The sequence below is a fragment of the Neolamprologus multifasciatus genome, chromosome 18, assembly GCF_963576455.1.
Source record: "Neolamprologus multifasciatus chromosome 18, fNeoMul1.2, whole genome shotgun sequence".
Lineage (NCBI taxonomy): Eukaryota > Metazoa > Chordata > Actinopteri > Cichliformes > Cichlidae > Neolamprologus > Neolamprologus multifasciatus.
This window is the reverse complement of record NC_140456.1, coordinates 27,474,077-27,494,801: the sequence shown is the minus strand read 5'-3', so window position 1 is coordinate 27,494,801 and position 20,725 is coordinate 27,474,077. Positions and strand designations below refer to the sequence as shown.

At 42.1% G+C, this 20,725-nt stretch overlaps 2 protein-coding genes across 4 annotated transcripts; both read left to right on the top strand.

Moving 5' to 3' along the window:
• Positions 1–285: 285 nt before the first annotated feature.
• On the top strand, positions 286–3,062 carry erich2 (glutamate-rich 2). The gene is made up of 6 exons (XM_085139713.1): positions 286–523; positions 1,365–1,443; positions 1,520–1,644; positions 1,765–1,822; positions 1,930–2,001; positions 2,083–3,062. Exons 2-6 carry the CDS (start codon positions 1,398–1,400, stop codon positions 2,286–2,288), a joined length of 507 nt encoding a protein of 168 aa, XP_084995839.1. The 5' UTR covers positions 286–523; positions 1,365–1,397; the 3' UTR covers positions 2,289–3,062.
• On the top strand, positions 2,134–20,011 carry LOC146498188 (glutamate decarboxylase 1-like). Of its 3 annotated transcripts, none has more exons than XM_085139709.1 (17): positions 2,134–2,217; positions 5,544–5,662; positions 7,518–7,574; positions 9,074–9,211; positions 10,112–10,354; positions 11,398–11,488; positions 15,263–15,375; positions 15,521–15,636; positions 15,925–16,004; positions 16,095–16,149; positions 16,257–16,373; positions 16,452–16,516; positions 16,608–16,686; positions 17,304–17,453; positions 17,615–17,722; positions 17,883–17,972; positions 18,100–20,011. In XM_085139709.1, exons 2-17 carry the CDS (start codon positions 5,587–5,589, stop codon positions 18,271–18,273), a joined length of 1,752 nt encoding a protein of 583 aa, XP_084995835.1. In that variant the 5' UTR covers positions 2,134–2,217; positions 5,544–5,586; the 3' UTR covers positions 18,274–20,011. The 3 variants fall into 3 exon arrangements, with proteins under 3 accessions (XP_084995835.1, XP_084995834.1, XP_084995836.1); XM_085139708.1 differs by lacking the exon at positions 2,134–2,217 and adding an exon at positions 4,187–4,524; XM_085139710.1 differs by lacking the exons at positions 2,134–2,217; positions 7,518–7,574 and adding an exon at positions 4,189–4,524.
• The last annotated feature ends 714 nt before the right edge of the window (positions 20,012–20,725 follow it).

Sequence of the window (20,725 nt, the reverse complement as noted above, 5' to 3'; positions counted from 1 at the left end):
ACTCATTTCTGCTTTAAAAAACAAAAAACTTTATATCTAACAACTTTATATCTAAATTCCCAGGACCATTGCTTCCATAAGATAAGATAAGATAAGATAAGATAAGATAAGATAAGATAAGATAAAAGATAGAAAGATAGAATAAAATACTATATACATTAGAATAAAGTACTATACAAAATAGAATAAATAACACACATCTAAATGTTAGAAAAATTTTAATAGACCTTTGCTGGAGTGCCATTCATTCATTCATTCATTCATTCCATAGATTTCAAATCATCATTAACTGCTTGGCATGTCTCTGATATAATGGCCAAATTTCCGGCAACAATGAAGGCCACAGCGAGTGTGCGTTACGCCGTTGCTTAGTAACCTCCTTCTCCGACAGCTAAAGTTACAACCGTCAACTTCCACTGCAAGAAACTGTCAAAAATTCAGAGAACAGGACCGCAGACTTAAAGCAGATAATTATCTTGTGCAACAGCAGGTGTCCGTGACGGTCTGCTTCTACTAGCTACAGGTATGCTGTTTCTTTGAATTGCGCCTGTTGTTCACAGGCTGCTCATTCTGTGCAGTTGTTGGGCAGGACACTCGTTGCTCTAAGTGGGTCACACATTTTTCAAGTTTGTCTTTTCACTGCCCTACACATCCTATTAAGAAGCTGTATAATAATTATAATTAGTATTTTTATTGTGTCTTCACCTGGATTTTGCTTTCTGCTAAAGCAACTTGCAAACCGGATGGTGAAAAGATTTTAATGACAACGTTAGCTTCATGTGTTCCTCTGCTTGTCATCAGTATTTCATTTTTTGATTTTGTGAGATGACAAAAACGGTAGTTCCTGAGTAATCACATTAAAACGCTCATCTGGTAGTTATTATAAGAAGACCATAAGCAGCAAGACTCTCAAAGGCTGCTATATATGTCTTGTTTTGGGCAACAAAAAACAAACATTATTATTCATTTATGTAGAGTTGTACAGGATAAGAGGTGTTTCTGCTCTCAGTTAGAGTACACATAAAATAAGTAATTAGACTGCAACTATGGGATGTGGTGAAGGGAATTTACACCCGGTGAAGATGACAGGAAATGAATTCTTTCATTGCTGTTGCTTTCGAAGTCTGTCCTACAGTACGCGAACGAGTACCAACACAGACCCCTGGAAAATGAGCATCTATATGTAAATGTTGCCCTTTATTCTGGACAGCATTTGGTTTTTATTTAGACTTGTTCTCTACATTCATATTGTTTTATAATGTTGAGCTGCTCTTTGAGTTTGTGTGTGGCCCACTTCTAGAGCCACACAGTATCGAAATTCTTCCAGCCAGTGATCAGATCAATGATATATGCCTCTGATACAGTTCTGACACAGATCACCTGTGGAGCAGCTGGAAATGAAAGGCACCGAGACGTTAAAGACCTCAGGCTCAAAAGGAACAGGTGGGTACAGGATTAAATGCAAAGCACGAAGGCAAAAGAAATAACATTAAAAAGTGATTATGGTGATGATTGTCAGGGGGACCAACAAATGCTCACGCACCAGCTGAACCGCTCCTCATCTATAAAGCTAAAGAGGACAAAGAACAGACTGAGAATGTGAAGTGTGAAGACCTTGAGGCTCCGGTGGAGCTTTTAATGAAGGTATAGTAATGCAACTGGTCCAGCTTGTCCACATTTCATGCTCTGTCGACAGAGTGCTTTTTTTATTTGCATGTCTGAAATGTTTTTGCTCAACTTTAAAGTGAAAATGTTAACTTTCAGTTCCTCGGAGCTCTGAAGGACAAATACTACCAGCTGGCTGTTAAACTCTGTCACATGAGTACGTATCCTGCGCATGTCTGCTATACGTCTATCTGTCGGTCAATGAATAAGTTAGCGAGCCGTCAAGTTAGTCAATGCTGCCTTCTTCTTCTCTCCTCGCTCCAGTTCTCCTCTACGAGCCAGACAATCCTGAGGCCTCAGAGTTCCTCCCATTGATCCAGAAGAAGCTGCTGGAAGGTGACAGTTGTCTTTGTACAAACACTTTAGGCTGCATGTTACAGACTAAACATCGAAGGTGTTGTTTGATTTTTCCATCAGAGCAACACGCAGAGAAAAGCAACGAGGAAGAAAGTGATGAGGATGATGATGATGACATTGATTCTGGAAGTGATGAGGACCCCTCTCATAGCTCATCTTGCTCCTCTTCATCAGCCTCAGATGATGATGATCACGGTGATGATTATGAAAAGGAAAACCATGTTTACAGACACAAGCCATGCCCTCCTGCTCATATTTACCCTTAAATACATATAGTTACATATATTGTGTTTATTTTAAGGCACACTGCTGCTGCCCACAGTTGCAGTCTTTTCAGTGTAGACACAGTGACAGTTACATATTCTCTCATATTTTCACCTGGAATTAAAGGAGCTCATGTGGACTGAGCGGATGCCCTCATTTCCTGAAAATGTGAACTGATAAATCGCTGATAGATCAGCCGTGAAAATATACGGACAAACCACACACACGCTTCCTGATAAATCCGATAAACGTTTGCGCGTTGACCTGCAGAAGAGACTGTAAATGAATCCACTCGATCAGTGTCATATCCATTTTGAGAATCATTATGTGATTAAATGTAAAATATCTTAACATGTTTGAACTGATGCTAAAAATGCATTGGAAAATACAACCCTGCAGTTTTATGACCAGACATGCCAAAACTGAACACTAGGAACACACAGCACATACAGTTAGCAGCTGACCGCTCAACACAAAGAAGCAGCTGAGGAGTTTCGGCCTATAGATCTGATTATATGTAAATGCTGCAGTCGTGTTCCTCATTCTTGTTATAATAACAGATATTTAACAGTCAAAAATCTTCTAAGCGGTTATGTTTGAGCATCACTTAAAGTGTCATCAGCAGTCTCCAACTATTGGTCTCCTGGCAGCAATCTGGACACTCTGCAGCCAACTTGGTAACCCCTTTGATGCTAACTCTAGCAGTTATGGTGAAACATTATCTAAACTGACTTTAATTTAAATTGTCACCGGGACATACAAAAACATGTTTATGTATCATCATTCAGATTGCATGAAATTCAACAAAAAAACACTTTTCCCTGGAAGTTTACACGTCTACCACCATGTTTGCTGAATCCTCCCATGGCTTTGATTTCAGGATTCTTTAAACATCAGCTCTCTCTCTGTGAAGATGATAAGCGATGCTGCGTGACAGGGAAAAGATGTGGTATAATAATAATAATAATATATATAAGGAGTATGTAAATTTCACAAATTTGTGCATGAAACAAGAGAGACCAAAGTCATGATTTCTTACTTGTTTTGTTTTTCAGTTTTCACTGTGGATGAGAGCTGTAACGTGACCCAAACAAAAAGACTGATTCTGGAGTCCATCTGGTCCACTATCCAGTCTTTTGTTATGGTGGCAATTAAATTAGCACAAATAAAATGTTAGCCTATGTAAACTCATAAGCACTGAAGACCTTTTATGTGCCCTGTTTTAGTGCAGATGTAAATCCCAGCAGCTAAGCCTCCTTGTTGAATGCCATCAGTCTGAGTTTATATTTATGCATCTCCACATGTCACTTGTGAGTGTAGAAAGATATGATTGGCTCCTGATAAAGGCTGAATAAATTGCAGCGGCTGAATGAACATAATGGCTGGTCCCTGCCTGTGCACTGGATCCAGAGGCAGGCGTGAGGATGACAGAAAGGACACTAAGCCAGCGCCCACCATGCTTTGAAGTCTCGACGTTATTGTCCGTGGTGAGGTTAAAGCAGTGAGTAGGTCAGAAATTATGATGTAGGCAATGTTTTCATCTCATGAAGGTGAATATTACAGACAGTGCTTGCATGGATGGATGGCTCCTGGATGGCTTGTCCTGCTCGCTTTATAATATGTGTGTCCATTCTGGAATAAATGACCTAACAGCTTCCACAGGTCCCCAAAACACAATCAATCAACAGATATGAGGAGATGGACCGGATGTTCTGAATATGTATCTGTTGGTATTTAAAAGCCCAGCTGTGCAGTTTCATTCCAAGGTCAATTTCTATGTAACCAAATTTACATTCAAGTCTCCACCCTCATCCCTGTGACACCCACCCACACCTGGAGACACAAGAGCTCGCCCACACACACATATACGCACACAGGGGCGGGTAAACGTCATCGGTATTTTTCCTTTTGCTTGTTTGGTTCCTTAAAGTGGATTGTAGCTGTCAGTAGCACTCAGGGAAGCTTCATTAGCCGTCAGGGTGGGAGGCAAGGCTGTGACTCATGCCTGCGTGAAGAGACCAATGGGCAGCCGGATCCTCAGATATAAATAACGAATAAAAATATTCTTGAGTGAGAAAGGGTCACTTGCGCGCCGCCGGATGGGATTTTATCAGTGCGCTCTGTTGATATTCCGCCATCGCCACCACTGGACTGTTTCTTGTCGCGCCTTCGGGTGGCAGTTGTAACATTTAAGTTGTACTTTGTCTGGACTCGACAACCTGTGCGCCCCGTGAGCCGGTAAGATCCCTTCTTTTCTTCTCCAGCTGCACCCTTCGTGTCTGTTTCTTCAGAGACAGAGGTTGGGGGGGAAGATGCTTAAACCACTCCAATTTTCAGCCGCTGATATCGTGAGATCAGCTTTGGAGGACAAAATATCAGAGCAAAAATTAAACAATAATAATAATAATAATAGAATTCTCACATAAATCATTCTCAGACGGGAGACAAAACGAATTTATTAGTTGTTCAGTCTCTCTCTCTCTCTCCCTCTCTCGCTGCCTCTCTGTCTCGTGATGACATTGTAGTAAGGGTGGTGTTCAAAGCATATCTTAATTGAAATGTCGATTACTGAGTCAACACATGAATGGGTTAACGGTTATTTATGTGGACACTGTCACCTCATTTTATCAATATTTGCTGCCTGTGAAGCATCATTTTTAATGCATTCGTTTTATTCTGATTTGCTGATAATCTCGGTGATTTTATACGATGGGAAACGCGGGCCTTACGTGTTCTTTCTTTAATATTTTGGTTTTGGTCGTTTAAAATGTCATCTGTTATATAACAAAACATTTTTTTTCTTTTTAAATTAAACGATGATTTGGTTTTAACGATCCACAAGAACTTACTGCAAGAACGAGCCATGTTTCTTTTGCTAGTTCCCAACTTAAAAACAAAAAACAAATCTGTAAATCTGTGGCCCATCTGTAAACCTGTGTCATGCAGAAGCGCTGGGTTAGTTAACAGCTGACTGAAAGCAACACAATCCGAAGAGTGTCTCTAAATAAAACCTATACCCATGCAGCCATTTTATCCCCCAAAGTATTGCGATGTGCGTCTTGGTTGCGCGTTGTGCGCAACTCACTCCAAATTGCGCGGCTTCAGCCGTTTAAAGGGAGAATGAAGCGCTCCTGGTGACGCACGGAGCAAAATCCGTGCGTTTTCTGATCAAAATCTCGGCCTGCCATTTAAACTGCACGCAGTTATCGGAAATCCGACACGCAGTCTCTCCTAACACTGAGTCGTTTTGTTTGCAGCTGAATAATTCCCGCACCCGGAAACCAAAGTAACACAGGACTGATGGCTACGTCTGAGCCGAGAGCCGCCGGCGGGGAACAAGACCCCAACTCAGCTAATTTAAGACCTCCGACCACAAGTAGGTCCCCACACTCCTCTCCCTGTTAACAACACTTTGGCTTCGGCTCCCCGAGGCTAAATTGTGTTTATGGTTTTCAGTCTTCAGAGCGCTCGCGCTGTGGTGAAAGCCTTGCTCAAAGACACTTCTGCAGCGCGCTCTATCGCCAGCACAGCGGTTTAAACCCAGGTTCACCCTCCACGCGCCTCTGTCTGCTTCTCTCTCTCCCTCTCTGTCTCTCTCCCCTCCTTCCCTGTCTGATAAAGGAGAGTGTAGCCCGGGCCATTTGCTGTGTGGGCTCCGTCGTTAATCATTCCGGTTAAAAACAGAGCCATCACAGCTGCCTGTCGCTGTCTGGCGGACCAGCGGTGCGCGCCGAGCGGCGGACCTGGCAGGAATAATGCGCCATTAAAGCGCTGGGGTTTCTAACGATCTCGGAGCGTTTTTCCTGAACGTGTTCTATTCAAAATATGAGTTTCAACCCAAAATAAAAACATGAAGATTTGATTTGATCCTGTGCACTCTTGATAAAGCAAAAAATTTTGATATAAGAATTGTCTGTAATAATTCTCATAGTTTAGGCATGCTTTTTATTCGCTTCCTTTTTAAAAAAGAAAAATCTAAACCTGTGCATTAACCTGTGGGTCAATTAATCACGTCGAGCCTTTGTCGCATACACAAAATTGACTCCATTAGAGCACACTTGAGCAGCCATCTGCAGTCCAAAGCAGGGAAATAATTGCAGTTTTTGTTTTGTTTTGTTTTTTCAGAAAAAACGTTACAGGGATAGCCTGCAGCTCCTTTTGTCCAGTGTGCAAATACATGCTTTATTTTCCTTTCCTCGTTACCGGATACAAAATTTCGAAATCTTTTATTTGTGGCCCTTGAGTGCCAATAAACATATAAAAAATATTCAGACTTTTTCTTTCATGGAAATTCAAACCAAGAAAATGTCCTTTTAAACTGGGATGTTTGTTTTGTCTGTTTGCTCGTGTACTGCTGCTGCTGCTGCTGCTGGATGTTGCCATTATCTCTCTGCCACGCTCCATCTCACGCCTGGCGGCTTTGCGTGCGCGCGCGTCTGTGTGTGTGTCCGTGTATGTGTGTTTTTATGCCTCGGCCTCCGCACCTAGGGCTGTTTTTTGTCGGAATGAGATTGCTTCAGTAAATTTAAATGCTTGTTTTTTTGTTTTCGCAAGTTCTACATCAGGTACATTCGCCTCGTCGCTTCTCACTTTTTGCGCCGTGCGCTCTGCATCTTGTTCCCTCAGGCTTTCTGCTCCATCTCAGCTCACGCGTGTCCACGCTCCGGTTTGTGTGTGCATGTGTGTGGCACTAAGTGTATATGCATGGGCGTGTGTGTGTGTACGACGACGCACTACGCTCCAAGTTTGTGCTTCAAGCGCCTATTGTATACTTCCAGACCAGAGACATTACCAGCTCGCTCCACTCAAATACTGCGATCCACTCAATTAATTTCTGCCCTCCTCCGTGAGCTCATTTCACGGGTGTTAATTCCAGTCCGCCCTTTGGCTGGGTGTGTGAGCCGGCGTGGATTTGCCGTGCGGGTCACTGTCGGTCCCTATTGATTGAACTCAAATCGGAAGTGTTAGCAGACTCATCCCCCCCTTGTGATCAGAGGGGGTGTAAGGGGGCTAAATCCGTGTTCAACAAAGCAAAACAGTCCGTGTAATTCTTTACAGAAAATATGAATATACCCAAACACCCCACAGTCGCACACCTGGCCAAGAGTCGCTCCTTCACGCTTCCATTTATTTATTTTTTGTTCCATGTGCACGCTGTGCTCCATCACCCGCCTCACCACATTTGCTCGCGGTCTCCACGCTCAGAAACTCAAACGTTCATTTTGTTTTAGCCAACGAATACGCGTGGATGCACGGATGCACAAGGAAACTGGGGATGAAGATTTGCGGTAAGTTTTGTTTCGCCACGAAAAAAATGGTTTAATCTTGAAGATGTTATTTAAGAAAATGAAATAAAGAAATAAATTTTTTAAAGATTTTTTTGACATACCATGGCTCTCGATATTGAATTCCGTTGTGACTGCTTTCCTTCCTTTTTTTCTTCTGACCGGCTCACATTTTCTTTTACGATTTATTATAATCTTACTCATTTCGAGGCCCTCAGAAATATAGGCCACATTACAGGTTGATAGAGTGGGGCCGTCCTCCACACTGTCACTGTGCGTTTCCATCTTCCAAAGGTCACTGGACATTAGCCTGTAGGTCTGCTGAGGAGAGCCCCGGATCAGGCCCCCCGCCCCTCCCTGCACCCTCCCCTGTCTTTCCCATTTCAGCACCAATAGAAAAATCCTCCGGGACAAGCCTGGAAACAGAAAGCAGAACGTGCCTTAAAATAACTCGTAACGATTTGCTTTTCCTATCACATCCGGTTATTTCGTGAGTCACTTTTCTCAGGCTTACTGTCAGTGTCTCTAATAGTCCCCCTTTTTTTCTTTTTTTCTTTTTTGTTACAGTGGAGGGGGTGGATGTGACGTTTATTTTCTCCATCACTTAAAGGAATCTGCTTCTTTCAGAGCCTCACACGATGGAAAGTGTGGATGTTTATTTATTTGCAGTCACGCAAATTGAATTCAGTGTCACGTAAAGCTCTACCCATTCAAAAGGCGCATTATTGACCGCTTTACTGCAGCACAAGTCTGAGAAAGTCTGACATTGTTTTGTTTGTTTTTGGTTTTTTAGTAAGTGATCATCGGATTTTCATTAGTTAAATGACGTTTTAACCCCGTGCAGTGGCCACTAATTATTCATACGGTTTATTAATGAGCAATGAATATTTTAACTGAAAATATATTTTTAATTTAAGCGACAACAAAGAGCGTATGGCTTCCCCGTGTTTTTGACGCGCAATTAGGCCCACGCATTATTCTGCACATATATGCGAAAAGCTTATAAAATCTGACGGTGGCCCTGTAGAGACACGCTGCTTCAGGGCACTTTGCATCCTTCATTAACCCCTCTTCGGAGGGTGTGTATTTATTGGCTGTGTGTCGCAGCCTGTCCTGAGCACCGAGGCAATCAGTCTGCGCCTATAGGGGAGGGGCAAGCTGGCTGGGTGCTTCCTGACGGGGTGAGGCTGTGATGTCACAGGGTAAGGCGGGCTCCCACGGGTGCTTCCTTTTCCTACTTAGCTTATATAAATTTGGCCTCCAACAGAGAAGCTTTTCAGATTAAAGTATTCCGGCTGTTTATGAGCTGATTAAAAAATTTCACAAAAATCTCAATTTTCTTTCTTGCTTTTTTTTTTTTAGAAATTTATTTTCTGTTATATTTTAATTGTTGGTTTCGCTTTTCGCCGTTTTTCTTTTTCTTTTCTCTTTGTTTTGTTTTTTTATGAGTGGGATGGAGATGTTTGGTGATAACTCCTTCTCTTCGCCGTGCAACACCTTAGGGTTCCTGCAGAAGAACAACAGCCTGGAAGAGAAGGGGAGGCTCGCGGGCCAGAAGAACTTGCTCTCGTGCGATAACAGCGACAGGGACGCGCGCTTCCGCCGTACCGAGACCGACTTCTCCAACCTGTTCGCGAGAGGTGAGGAAACCACACTTCCGCTATCCCAGATCTTCTTTAAAAAAAACCCAACATTATTATTGTTATTATTATAACTCGGGCGTTTTAAACATCGCTTTCCTGACATAAAACAGAGAAGAGCGTCTTCACTTGTCTGTCTGCCACCTCTGCTTTTGTCCTCTTTTTGCTCGATAATAACAGTGAGCTTTACAGGAAAATTAATTATTAGGCAAATATCAACAGAACGAACGAGAGGCCGAACTGTGCCGGGTTGGGTTATTCATGTATGTATTGTGATGTAAACGGTGCTTTCGGGGGCTAAACTCGAGGCTTTATAAAAGCCTTGCAGAACTAAAATACTTGGATATTCCGGTGGCAGAAATGTGACTTGCAAAGTGAGGGGGGAAAGCTGATTTTAACACCTTAATTTAGCGCAAGCGTGATTTTGTGCTATTTTCATGTCCGCATCAGTTTTTTAAAAAGTAAATTAAGACAACGCGACGGAATAAATAGATGACAAAGCACTATTTATTTCTTAGATTAAACATAAAATACTTTCCTTTCAAAGAACAGAATTTATTTTGATGTCATTATAAACATAAGTGTTTGCCTACTCTTTCCTGTTAAAATGTCTGCTGAGAAATGTATTTTGTGTGTTTTGATGGATATTTAACAACTTAAAGCCTGCTAGCCAAAACCTAAGACCAATTATGGAGCCGTCTTTATTCGATCTAGCAGAGAAATGTAGCCCGAGAAACTGAGGGGAAAATGGAGAAAATTTTAGAATTTTATTCAAAAACAAACTAAGTGCATAAGCTTTACAAAAGCGAAGCTAATTGATTGACATGCTCAGATATTAGCTCCCAGAATCACAAATGGCTTCATTTCCCCTACTTTTCCCCCGCCCCACGCCTCTTTTAGACCTCCTGCCGGCTAAAAATGGAGAAGAGCCCACCATGCAGTTTTTGCTTGAGGTGGTTGACATCCTTACCAACTATGTCAAGAAGACTTTCGACCGTTCTACAAAGGTTTTGGATTTCCACCACCCTCACCAGCTCCTGGAGGGGATCGAGGGCTTCAACCTGGAGCTGTCCGACCAGCCCGAGTCCCTGGAGCAGATCCTGGTGGACTGCAGAGACACGCTCAAATATGGCGTCCGCACAGGTAAGGGCTTTGGGACGACCTTCATCGTGGAGGAAACATTAACCTACCCCAACAGGGAAAGATTTGTATTTTTTTTTTTTTTTTTTTTTTGAAATACAAATTCAACTGTATATGTGTTTGGGTAACTCACATGGAGGTGTGTGTTATTTTTGATGGCAGAGAAGATTGGTATGTGTGATGTGGGCGAAGATGCAATTAGCTTTTAACTTTTTGCATTCAAAGGAAACAGCAGTGAGAGATGTAGTCCTGCGCCTTATTACTGCCACACACATTATAGTAATAAAGCAGGACATTACGTCTCTGTTAATATCCACACATGTTCAGTGTGTGGATTTTGAATGTGACACAAACTATTAGAGAATGGGCCATTTCTCGCACAGTACACAGCCTATTTAGATGACTGCCATATGTATTGTACCCCTGGTAATTCACTTCACATCCTCCCTTTCTTCCACCCCCCGACTTATTAAAGCATGTGTCGCCTGAGGGGATCCTAACACGGGCTGATTCAAGCTGTTAAGAACGACAACACTCAAACTGTCCCCCGGGTTTTATATATCAGGCAGTCACTGACTGTGTCTACAACTCAGTAGCACTTTTTTCTCTCTCCCTCTCTTTCTTCTCAAAACATTTTGTGGCTGTTTTTTTAGCTTGTGGGCTGGAGGAGCTGTCGGCGGTGCTGAAACCACACACCTTTCATTTCTTTTGTCACACCTGTTATTTCATTTTTATTGTTAATTCTTTTTATTACTCTGTTTATTATGTGAGTTAGGCACCTCCATAACCACAGTGTACATGTATCCATGACTGCATACAGGCTCCAGGTCTACACACAGTCACTGTGTGTGTATATGTGTGTGTGTGTGTGTGAGTCTAAATGCTTGTCATACAGCTGTTATGGCCCACTGAGCAGCGCTTTGTCAGATCCCTTTGGTATTACGGTTGGCCATGGAAATACAAAATGAAACCTGAATGATGACTGAACTTAAACCCATTATTGAACTTTTTAATATTTATTTTGTATTATTTTTTTCTCCCTTTAGGTCACCCACGCTTCTTTAACCAGTTATCTTCTGGCCTAGACATTATTGGTCTGGCTGGAGAGTGGCTCACCTCCACCGCCAACACCAACATGTAAGTCACACAGTACGCTCTCTGTACCGAGTGCCTGACACAGTTTTTATATAGAAGGGAAACACCTATACAATTCACAGGGGGACAACTGATATTTCCTGTTTGTAGGCCTGTGGAAATAGCTTCTAGTCATCATCATATATTAGCATTGCGGAAGTGCTTATGATGTACCCCTGGGCTCACTCCACCACTGGTCAAAGCAGGCCGATTATATAAAGTGTTTGTGGTTTTTTTTCCCTGTATTGACAGATGGTAGTCTGGCACAGTGCGATACTGTGTGTATATCACACACCACCAAGCCCCAGGGGGTGGTTAGATTGCATATTGATCTCAGGTCACAGTTACATGTTCACCCAGCTTGAGTGGAGAAGGCCTGAACCCCACATCAGCTGCACACGCTCTCAGCACACACAGATCCTGACGCAGACATGCTGTGAACGAAAAGCCACAACTCTGTGACACGATTACTGGAGTGAGGTGACAAATTATAGCAAAACACAAGCACACTCACAGAGGTTCATACAGACGTCCACAGTCAGTTCATCCACATTTTTTTTACTGAGCAATAATCAGCCTAATATTTATAGCAATGTCACTTTCATGTGATTTTCTTAGATTTTGATGTGTATCAATAGCAACGTTTAAAATATTAATAATTTCACCTTCCAAAAATTTTCGTAGTGAAATGATTCAACTTTTTACGTATGAAATATCAGAAGTGTGTGAAAAAAAAACCCCAGTTATCCACAACAAAAGCAGTCATTATCAAATAACCTGTTTAGTCTGTCCAGCAGTCAGTAGTCAAAGGCTAATAAATTCTATTGTTACATAACACAAAGAAAAGCTGCGAAATGCCACAATGGAGGCTGGAAATGGGAAATGTTACAGAAGTCAATAAGAGGCAATCAGCTAATCAACTTATTCTGCAGGCTGTTTTATTAGTGAGAGACACAAATCAGTTAAGGTCTGTCAAAAACAGCTGAGCTTTATGTAAAAGTAGGAGTGCTTTATTTACATAGGGTTTTTTATTTCTTTAGAGGAGATAATAACGAAAGAATGAGGATTGTTTTAAGCTAAGGCTCGATCATGTAGTCATTATTAGATCATGAAGAAAATATAAACTGCATGGTTTCTGTATATATTTACAGTTCACCCATTACCCAAACAATCTTTAAACATTACAGCTTCTTACAGACTGGGTTCCTTTAACTAGTCATTAACAGCTTCATATGGCAATCACAATGAAACTATGATATGATAATACAGACGTTTGTATCGTGACTTCAGTCTGAGTCCAGACTTGCCGCATTCATAGATAGGAGAAAACTGAACTGAACTTCCAGTGAAGTGCAAAAATCACACCTGCATAAGTCTGGCTTGGTGAAAGGGTTGGCACATAACTGCAGAAAATAACAGGACGAGTGCAGCACAAAAGGTCACCCAGAATAAACAGTAATTACAAGACAATGCACTTTAGACCTAAAAGAATATTGTCCAAAATTGCTGCTGAAGAAAAGATGAAATCTGAGGACAGTAAAGCAAAGGCTAGAAGAAAACTGTGACACCTAATTTGTCCAATTTCTATTAAAACATTAGCATAGGAAACTACCTTCTTAGAAAAACTTTCCCATCTCATTTCCTGGTTGGAAGAATGCCCCAAGAGACGGGGCCATTGACTTCCCACACACGCTTGTGCACGCTTCCATAATGACACACGCACACATGCACACACACCAGCTCTGGCTGTCCCAGATACAGCAGCTAGGGTTTCCAGTCCATTGACTACAGGCTCATTGTGAGCTGGTGTTAGCAGATAGGCCAGCTGGGCCCCACACTGAAACACAATGTCCTCCGGCTGCACAGAAAACCCTGTTACATTGTGGAAACTGGCTGCCGCAGCTCCCCACGGAGTGCTCATTCCGGCTCTATTGTCCCCGTGGGTACAGACGGACTCAGTGGTCCTTTGAGGGGCTGAGAGGAATGTGTGTGGTGGTGGTGGGGGGGTCAGAGGGTTAGTCACATACAGACACACGCGCAAACACACACACACACAAACGCGTTCATAAACACACTTACACGCACACATTGAGTGCCCTTGATGATGATAATAAGGGCATTTAGGGGCTGTCCCTGGGGACAGGCAGGTGACTGAGGGGTAATTTTCACCCTGAAAAGACCAATGATTGGCTCTGATTGTGATAATGATCACCATTATTGTCATTACAGCGTGAAATGACTCAGAGAGAAGGAGAATTTTAAAAAGGTTCACTGGGGTTTTTTGTGCCTTTTTTTTTGTCCTGTGGCTGGGATGAGTTTTGAGAAGAAAGGAATATGAGACATCCAGGTTATTAAGTCTGCTTTATATAAACCATAATTCCACTATATCAAAGGACACTAAATTGGTGAGATGAGGCCAGTGAGGGACTGAAAAGTGAAATGTTATCCTTGGGTGTAGCAGATTATAGTCACAGCCCAGAAGTCATAGATTAGTCCAGCGCATTTACAAAAGCTAAAAATCTTCAGCAGAAATATTTACACAAGAAAAATGCCTCCTTGGTTATTTTTCTTCATCTTTCATCTTTTTTTTTTTTTTTTTCCAATTTCTCTTTGTCTCTTTGTTTTTGTTCTCTGTCACTCAGCCTCTTCGTTGTGCGTGCTTCATGATGTTGCTTTGCTGCGTGCTTTTCTGTGCGCACCCTGCATCATCCCCTCATCTTCCTTTGTTGTCCTCTGTCACACTTCTCTTCATTGCATTGTTTCCCTAAATCTCACTCTGCTCGCGGCCTTTATACCTCCCCCTTTCTACCAAACTATAAAAAAACAGCCTCAGCCCTGCAAATAGCTATTTGAGGGGAGGGGAAAAAACAGGGAGGAATCGAAGAAACGTGGAGATAACGCTGCTTCTAATTTGGGTGATGGGTGAAGCTACAGCGATGGAGGTGGAGGAGCGTTGTGTAACTGGCCTCATTAGAAGCGGGGTAAACAGGGATCAGCGTTAAGGGTGCGCGTGGGAAGCAGTGAAATGTCACTTAGCAAAGAGAGCAAAAGCTCAGGCCTCCTTTCTGTGACACATTTGACCCACTCTAGCTTCTCCAGGAGTTTTGTTGGTGGCTGTTCGTGGAGATAACGTGATATCGTTTTATCTTTTATTAACTGACAGAGAGGTCAGGCACATATCAAGCTTTAAAAGCGTTGGCTCATTTCAAGAGTGTGAAGATTACTTCTTTTTTTGTTGTTGTTTTTGAATCTTTTCTCTTTCATCGTTTTAATGAAATAATGAAATTCATAGGCATAGGCTCTCCCTCATTTTTTCTATATTCTGTGGCCAACAGAGGCTGTTATCTCTTTAAAGCACTCCCTCTCCCTGTCCTTCTGTCACACACACACACACACACACACACAAACTCGAGTTCTCTCAGCCATCACGTCAGCCCCATTCAGAGTCGCCGCTGAGATCGGCACCATTGACAGATATCCATCAGAGCTTTGTGTGCTTTAATTAAACCACTGAGTGATTTTAGGAGGCATTTGAATATGAATGTTTGCTGGTTGACTCATATCAGCCACTTTTTAATTAGCCCAGTCAGCACAAGCTCCACTTTTGTGCTCTGCAGATGGAATTATAGAAGGACTAATGAATAATATAGACGCACAATGAATATCACTGTGTGTGTTTTGGGGGAGTCTGTGGACTCTCTGCCTTACGAGTGCATAAGAATGCGCAGTGTCTCTGAATGATGTGCTGCATTCATTACTCGGTGTTATGATTGGCAGGTTCACCTATGAGATCGCCCCGGTGTTTGTGTTGATGGAACAGCTGACTCTGAAGAAAATGAGAGAGATGATTGGTTGGCCAAACGGAGAGGGTGACGGCCTCTTTTCCCCAGGTCGGTCTGTAAATCACACTACCCATGTATGGCCAATATTCATATTACTGTATGACTTTTGGTCCAAATATTCCACGTGCATGTACACTGCACAGACTGTGTGCTGCTGTCCAGGGTACTGATGTGTGTGCGGTGTGCTTAACAGGGGGTGCTATCTCCAACATGTACAGTGTGATGATCGCACGGTACAAGTATTTCCCAGAGGTGAAGACCAAGGGCATGTCTGCTGCTCCCCGCCTTGTCCTTTTCACATCTGAGCATGTAAGTGACCACACACACACACACACACACACACTGTACATCTCAGGTAATCTAACAATGCAGATAAGCTGCTTCATTGACTGTAGATTAATCAAAGTCAGGGAATAAGCAGTAGGTCTGTTTAAATCAGGGCACTGGCTGTTTCAATTCATTCATTATTTTAGTTTTTTTTGTATTTTGAATTTGACAACTTGACAGAGAGCAGGAAAAATGTCAAGCAACAATGAGCTCTCAAAATATCCCCCCTTTTTGAATTCAGAGGTATTTCATTGCTATGTGTCCCCACAGAGCCACTACTCCATAAAGAAGGCTGGAGCTGCGCTGGGTTTCGGCACTGAAAACGTGATCCTGCTCAGCACGGATGAGAGGTTTGTAATCGTTGCAGAAATCATCTGATGAATACTGCATGTGCAACATGTAGATCCACAGCGATTCCATGCTGCTCTGCTCGTTTTCAGAGGGAGAGTCATTCCTGCGGATTTGGAAGCCAAAATCCTCGACGCTAAACAGAAGGTCAGGGTTTTTTTTTCCCCTTTTATTTTTTTAATATAATTGCATCTCCATGTACTTTTATTTCTAACCACATTTCTTTTCATCTATCCTGGGTACTACATCTACAGGGTTATGTGCCATTGTTTGTGAATGCAACAGCTGGTTCAACCGTGTATGGAGCATTTGACCCCATCAATGAGATTGCTGACATTTGTGAGAAGTATAACTTGTGGCTCCATGTTGATGTGAGTAGTTTGCAGTAGTGATGATAGTAGCTTCAGTGCATCATCCACTCCTTTAACAGTACTGTTTTATCTCATTAGGGTGCGTGGGGTGGTGGACTGCTGATGTCTAGGAAGCATCGCCATAAGCTTAATGGAGTTGAGAGGTGAGCACATGGGAACTGATAAGCTGCTGTGTGTTGCTATTTAAAAGAAAACTCAGCGTGCTAACGATAGCATTGACAACACGTTTTGCAGGGCCAACTCTGTCACATGGAACCCACACAAGATGATGGGTGTGCCTCTGCAGTGTTCAGCAATCCTGGTCAGAGAAAAGGTACAGGAACACACACACACACACACACAGTATCTTGTTTCTATTACTTCCCCTTAAAATTTTATGATGACAAGTTTTAGGGACTTTTTTAATCCAAACGTTGGAGCAGGTCGCTACATGTCATTATGAAGTCCACATATATATACATATGTAAAGCTATTGAGCTTTAAAGCTATTGATGTTCTTAATTACTTCTGTTTATGTTTGTAAAGGGGTAGTAGTACAGGCAGCACACCAGCAAACATGTTTCATGCTTTTCTTTGAGTTAAAAGAATCGAATCATTTATGAAGACAAGTTATCGATCTGCGGTTAGAACACTGTGTAATAAAAGATAACTTGTACATCAACATGCTGTATATCTGAAAGATAGCACAGAGACAGAATAAGACAATATGGAGGCTTTCATTCAGTAAGGTTAGTTTAAACATTAAACATACACTCTGGGGTTTTTTTCTTCACTTTAACCTATGAAAAATACAGTTCTATGAATATCCATATTGCACATTCATACTCATCAGCTTTTCTTGGTACATGTAGTCTGACATGTCTAAACGATGACAGCCTGGGCAGGAGACCTGTGAAAGGAAATGTTAACAGTTTGTGCACTTGTCTGTAGGGAATCCTAGCAGGCTGCAACTCCATGTGCGCTGGCTACCTCTTCCAACCAGACAAACAATACGACGTTACATATGACACAGGGGACAAGGCCATCCAGTGTGGGCGGCATGTGGACATCTTTAAATTCTGGCTCATGTGGAAAGCCAAGGTGAGCCGGGTGGACAGACGGGTGCATACATGCTGGCTAAAAAAAGACAGAAAAGCATCTCCAAGCCAATAAGAACCTTCATGGCTTTGTTAGTGCAATGCTATTTAGTGCTATACTGAGTGTTCTTAACTGTAATTATTGGCTTCTCTTTTCCCCTGCAGGGCACCACTGGGTTTGAGCAGCACATTGACAAGTGTTTGGATCTGTCTCAGTACCTATACAACAAGATCAAGAACAGGGAGGGATATGAGATGGTGTTTGACGGAGTGGTGAGCTTCCCTCATTTTATTTTTCCTTTACCGATGTCCAGTTTTAATCACCAGGGTTAATTCACTGCTGTATTTAACAGAATGTTGTTGTATGTAAATGCAAATAAATAAATAAAAACCCACCGTGATCTGTATCTGACGTGTTCATTTCTGCCTGCAGCCGCAGCACACCAACGTTTGCTTCTGGTACATTCCACCCAGCCTGAGAGGCATGCCAGACGGAGATGAGAGGCGAGAAAAACTCCACAGGGTACAACTATAATCACACTATAAGTTCCACCACGATTAGCTTCAAACAGCCAATAAAAGATGTTCCCATTATTAGATCGCTTTCAGGAATACAAGGCTCTGTTTTGTCGTCTTTTTCACTCCAACAGGTGGCGCCAAAGATCAAGGCCATGATGATGGAGTCGGGGACCACCATGGTGGGCTACCAGCCTCAGGGCAATAAAGTAAACTTCTTCAGAATGGTCGTCTCCAATCCTTCGGTCACCCAGTCTGACATCGACTTCCTCATCGATGAGATCGAGAGGCTCGCCCACGACCTGTAGACCTCACAGCCATCGCTGCTCCAGGGCCATCCCGGAGTCTGTGATCGATTTTACTGCAAAAGCGAACGCCAGACTGAAACATTCACAGTGCTGCAGTCCGAGAAATAATAGGACACGTTTTAGGTTCTTTCTTTCCGGTCTGCCTTTGCCTGCAGCACTCTAAATGTTTTCACCGCTGGAAAGAAACGAGCAATGAGAGAGCCTCTGGAGTTTCTTACTAGCTCTGGCCCACATAGGTACTTCTATAGAAATATATATATATATATATATATATATATATATATATAATTACTATCTCAAGTTTCCTTTAAAAGCAAATGTGCTCTAATGTCTGTGTGTGCAATTGAGCCTTGTAATGCGCAAGTGTGTGAAAGAGAGTGTGTGTGTGTGCAGTCGTTTAATGTTTGTCTTTTAATGTCTTGTGTGTGTGCCACAGCAAATGTGTGTGTGAGTGAGTGTGGTAAATTAATGAAAAATGGGGGGGAAAGAACAGATCGAAGTATTACAAGTATCATCAAGTTATTCTGCTGTATCATACATGTGCTGCACAATATGGTGGTGCTTTCAGCTGTACATATGTTTGATCTCAGCACTCTGACCTGTTTCCCCTGAACCCGGTGTCCAAAGTCCCGCAGCGGCGTATTTTAGGCTCGCACTGTGTTAAAAATAAGCTAACGTGCTCAGCATAGTTACAGGCTGTGTTAAGTGTCAAGCTGTTACACGACTTCGGACCATCCGACAGAGCTACAGTCTGCAATAGTTTCCCTCGTAGAAGATCCCCATTTAAAGCTATCGTAGGTCTGTGACAACCTTTAAGTTGTAAAACTCTGGCTCGTTGTCCGTTCCCTGCAGTCACATCATGCCCATTTGTGTTTAAACCAATGTTAATATATTCATATTTGATGATATGGGAATGAGACAAAATATTTATTGCATTTCCGCAGGTGATTGCAGATTCAGGTATTTTATTGTACATGTATCTTTATGCGTATTACGCTGTAACACAGTGAACCGAGTAAAGTTTATTTAAAGTGATATCGTCAGCCAAAGAGAGAATCGGGAACGCAGCAATCCATCGTCCTTCATGTATAACTTCTTAAAGACTAGGTGTTTGTAAAACGTTACCTGTTGACCTTTTACTGCGATGCAATCTCTATAAGTGTGTTTCTTTTTGTGATTGTCAGTCTTTTTGACCAAATGTTTTGAGATGATTGACTGGCCTTCTGATGAGATTAAGAATGAAACTTCTATAATCCTCTGGCCGCGGCGCCGGTCTTTTATTTTAGTGAGAAGCACAAGGATGTGAGAATGTACTCTCTCGTTGAGACTGGGAAGAACGAAGAATTGCGTCTGTCTGAATCCTAATGCATTACTATAATATAGTATATTAATTGTTACACATATTACTTGTATTCTCAGTGTGATGGGAGCTCAATGGAATATCTTGTACAAAGGTACCTGTTAGTGTCTTTGCACATGTTCACCTTACTTTCCTCCACTGTAAATGGATGCGTTTTAGTATAAGAGTTATGTTAACAGAGTATTTATTAGGGACCATATGTGACTGGCACAATTGCATAAATCATATTTAAAGTAATCTGTGTATGTGACAAGTAACTCTTGTATGTGAAGCTCTCTAAGGGAATGTTTCCCTGGCAAATTTTCAGTAGGCACTTTAACAGAATCATAACATCTTTAACAAGATATTTAATAAAGTCGATATAAAGAGAACATGAAACTGTGTGGCTTATTGAAAAAGTAAAATAAAGAACACCCTGAAAAATGACATTTCATTTGTGTCCCTACTCCAAAGTATCCCATTCTCCCAACAAACTGTCTTTATCAGCAGCTACACACACACACACACACACACACACATAGAGTATATATTATTGCCTCTCTGCCTAATCATCCTCCAGAAGCTTTGTTTGGCCTCCAGCTGTGTGTCGGATTGGCTGTGAAACCCTTCTCTCCAGCTCCAGCATCTTTATTCTTTTCTTGCTCTTTGCATCACTTTTCCCTCCTCTCTTATACTCATTTTGCTTTAAAAGAAAATCCTTCCACCTTTCTACTTTCTATGCCTTTTATTAAGCTACAATTTAGTCTGATTCAGTCTATTTAAGGCCCCATTTCATGAAGAAACAAATGCAATGCTTCCGGTGTTTCATAACCTCTGAATAGAGCACGTAAAAAAAAAACAGAGGAGTGAAGCTGCAGTTATTCATAGAGATGTGCTCCCGGCGCCCTCTGGTGGTGACTCTGTGCCGGTGTTGTGCCAAAAAGTGCTTGTCTGCCAAAAACTGATTTCCGGTATTTGCCAAAAACTGATTGCTCGTATTTAAACTGCTATAAGTAACTTGTTGGGCTATAATATGTGAAATATATGTCAAATGCATCCCTCATGGATGACATAAAGTCATCTTGAGCCACAAACAACATTCGTGTAGCAAGG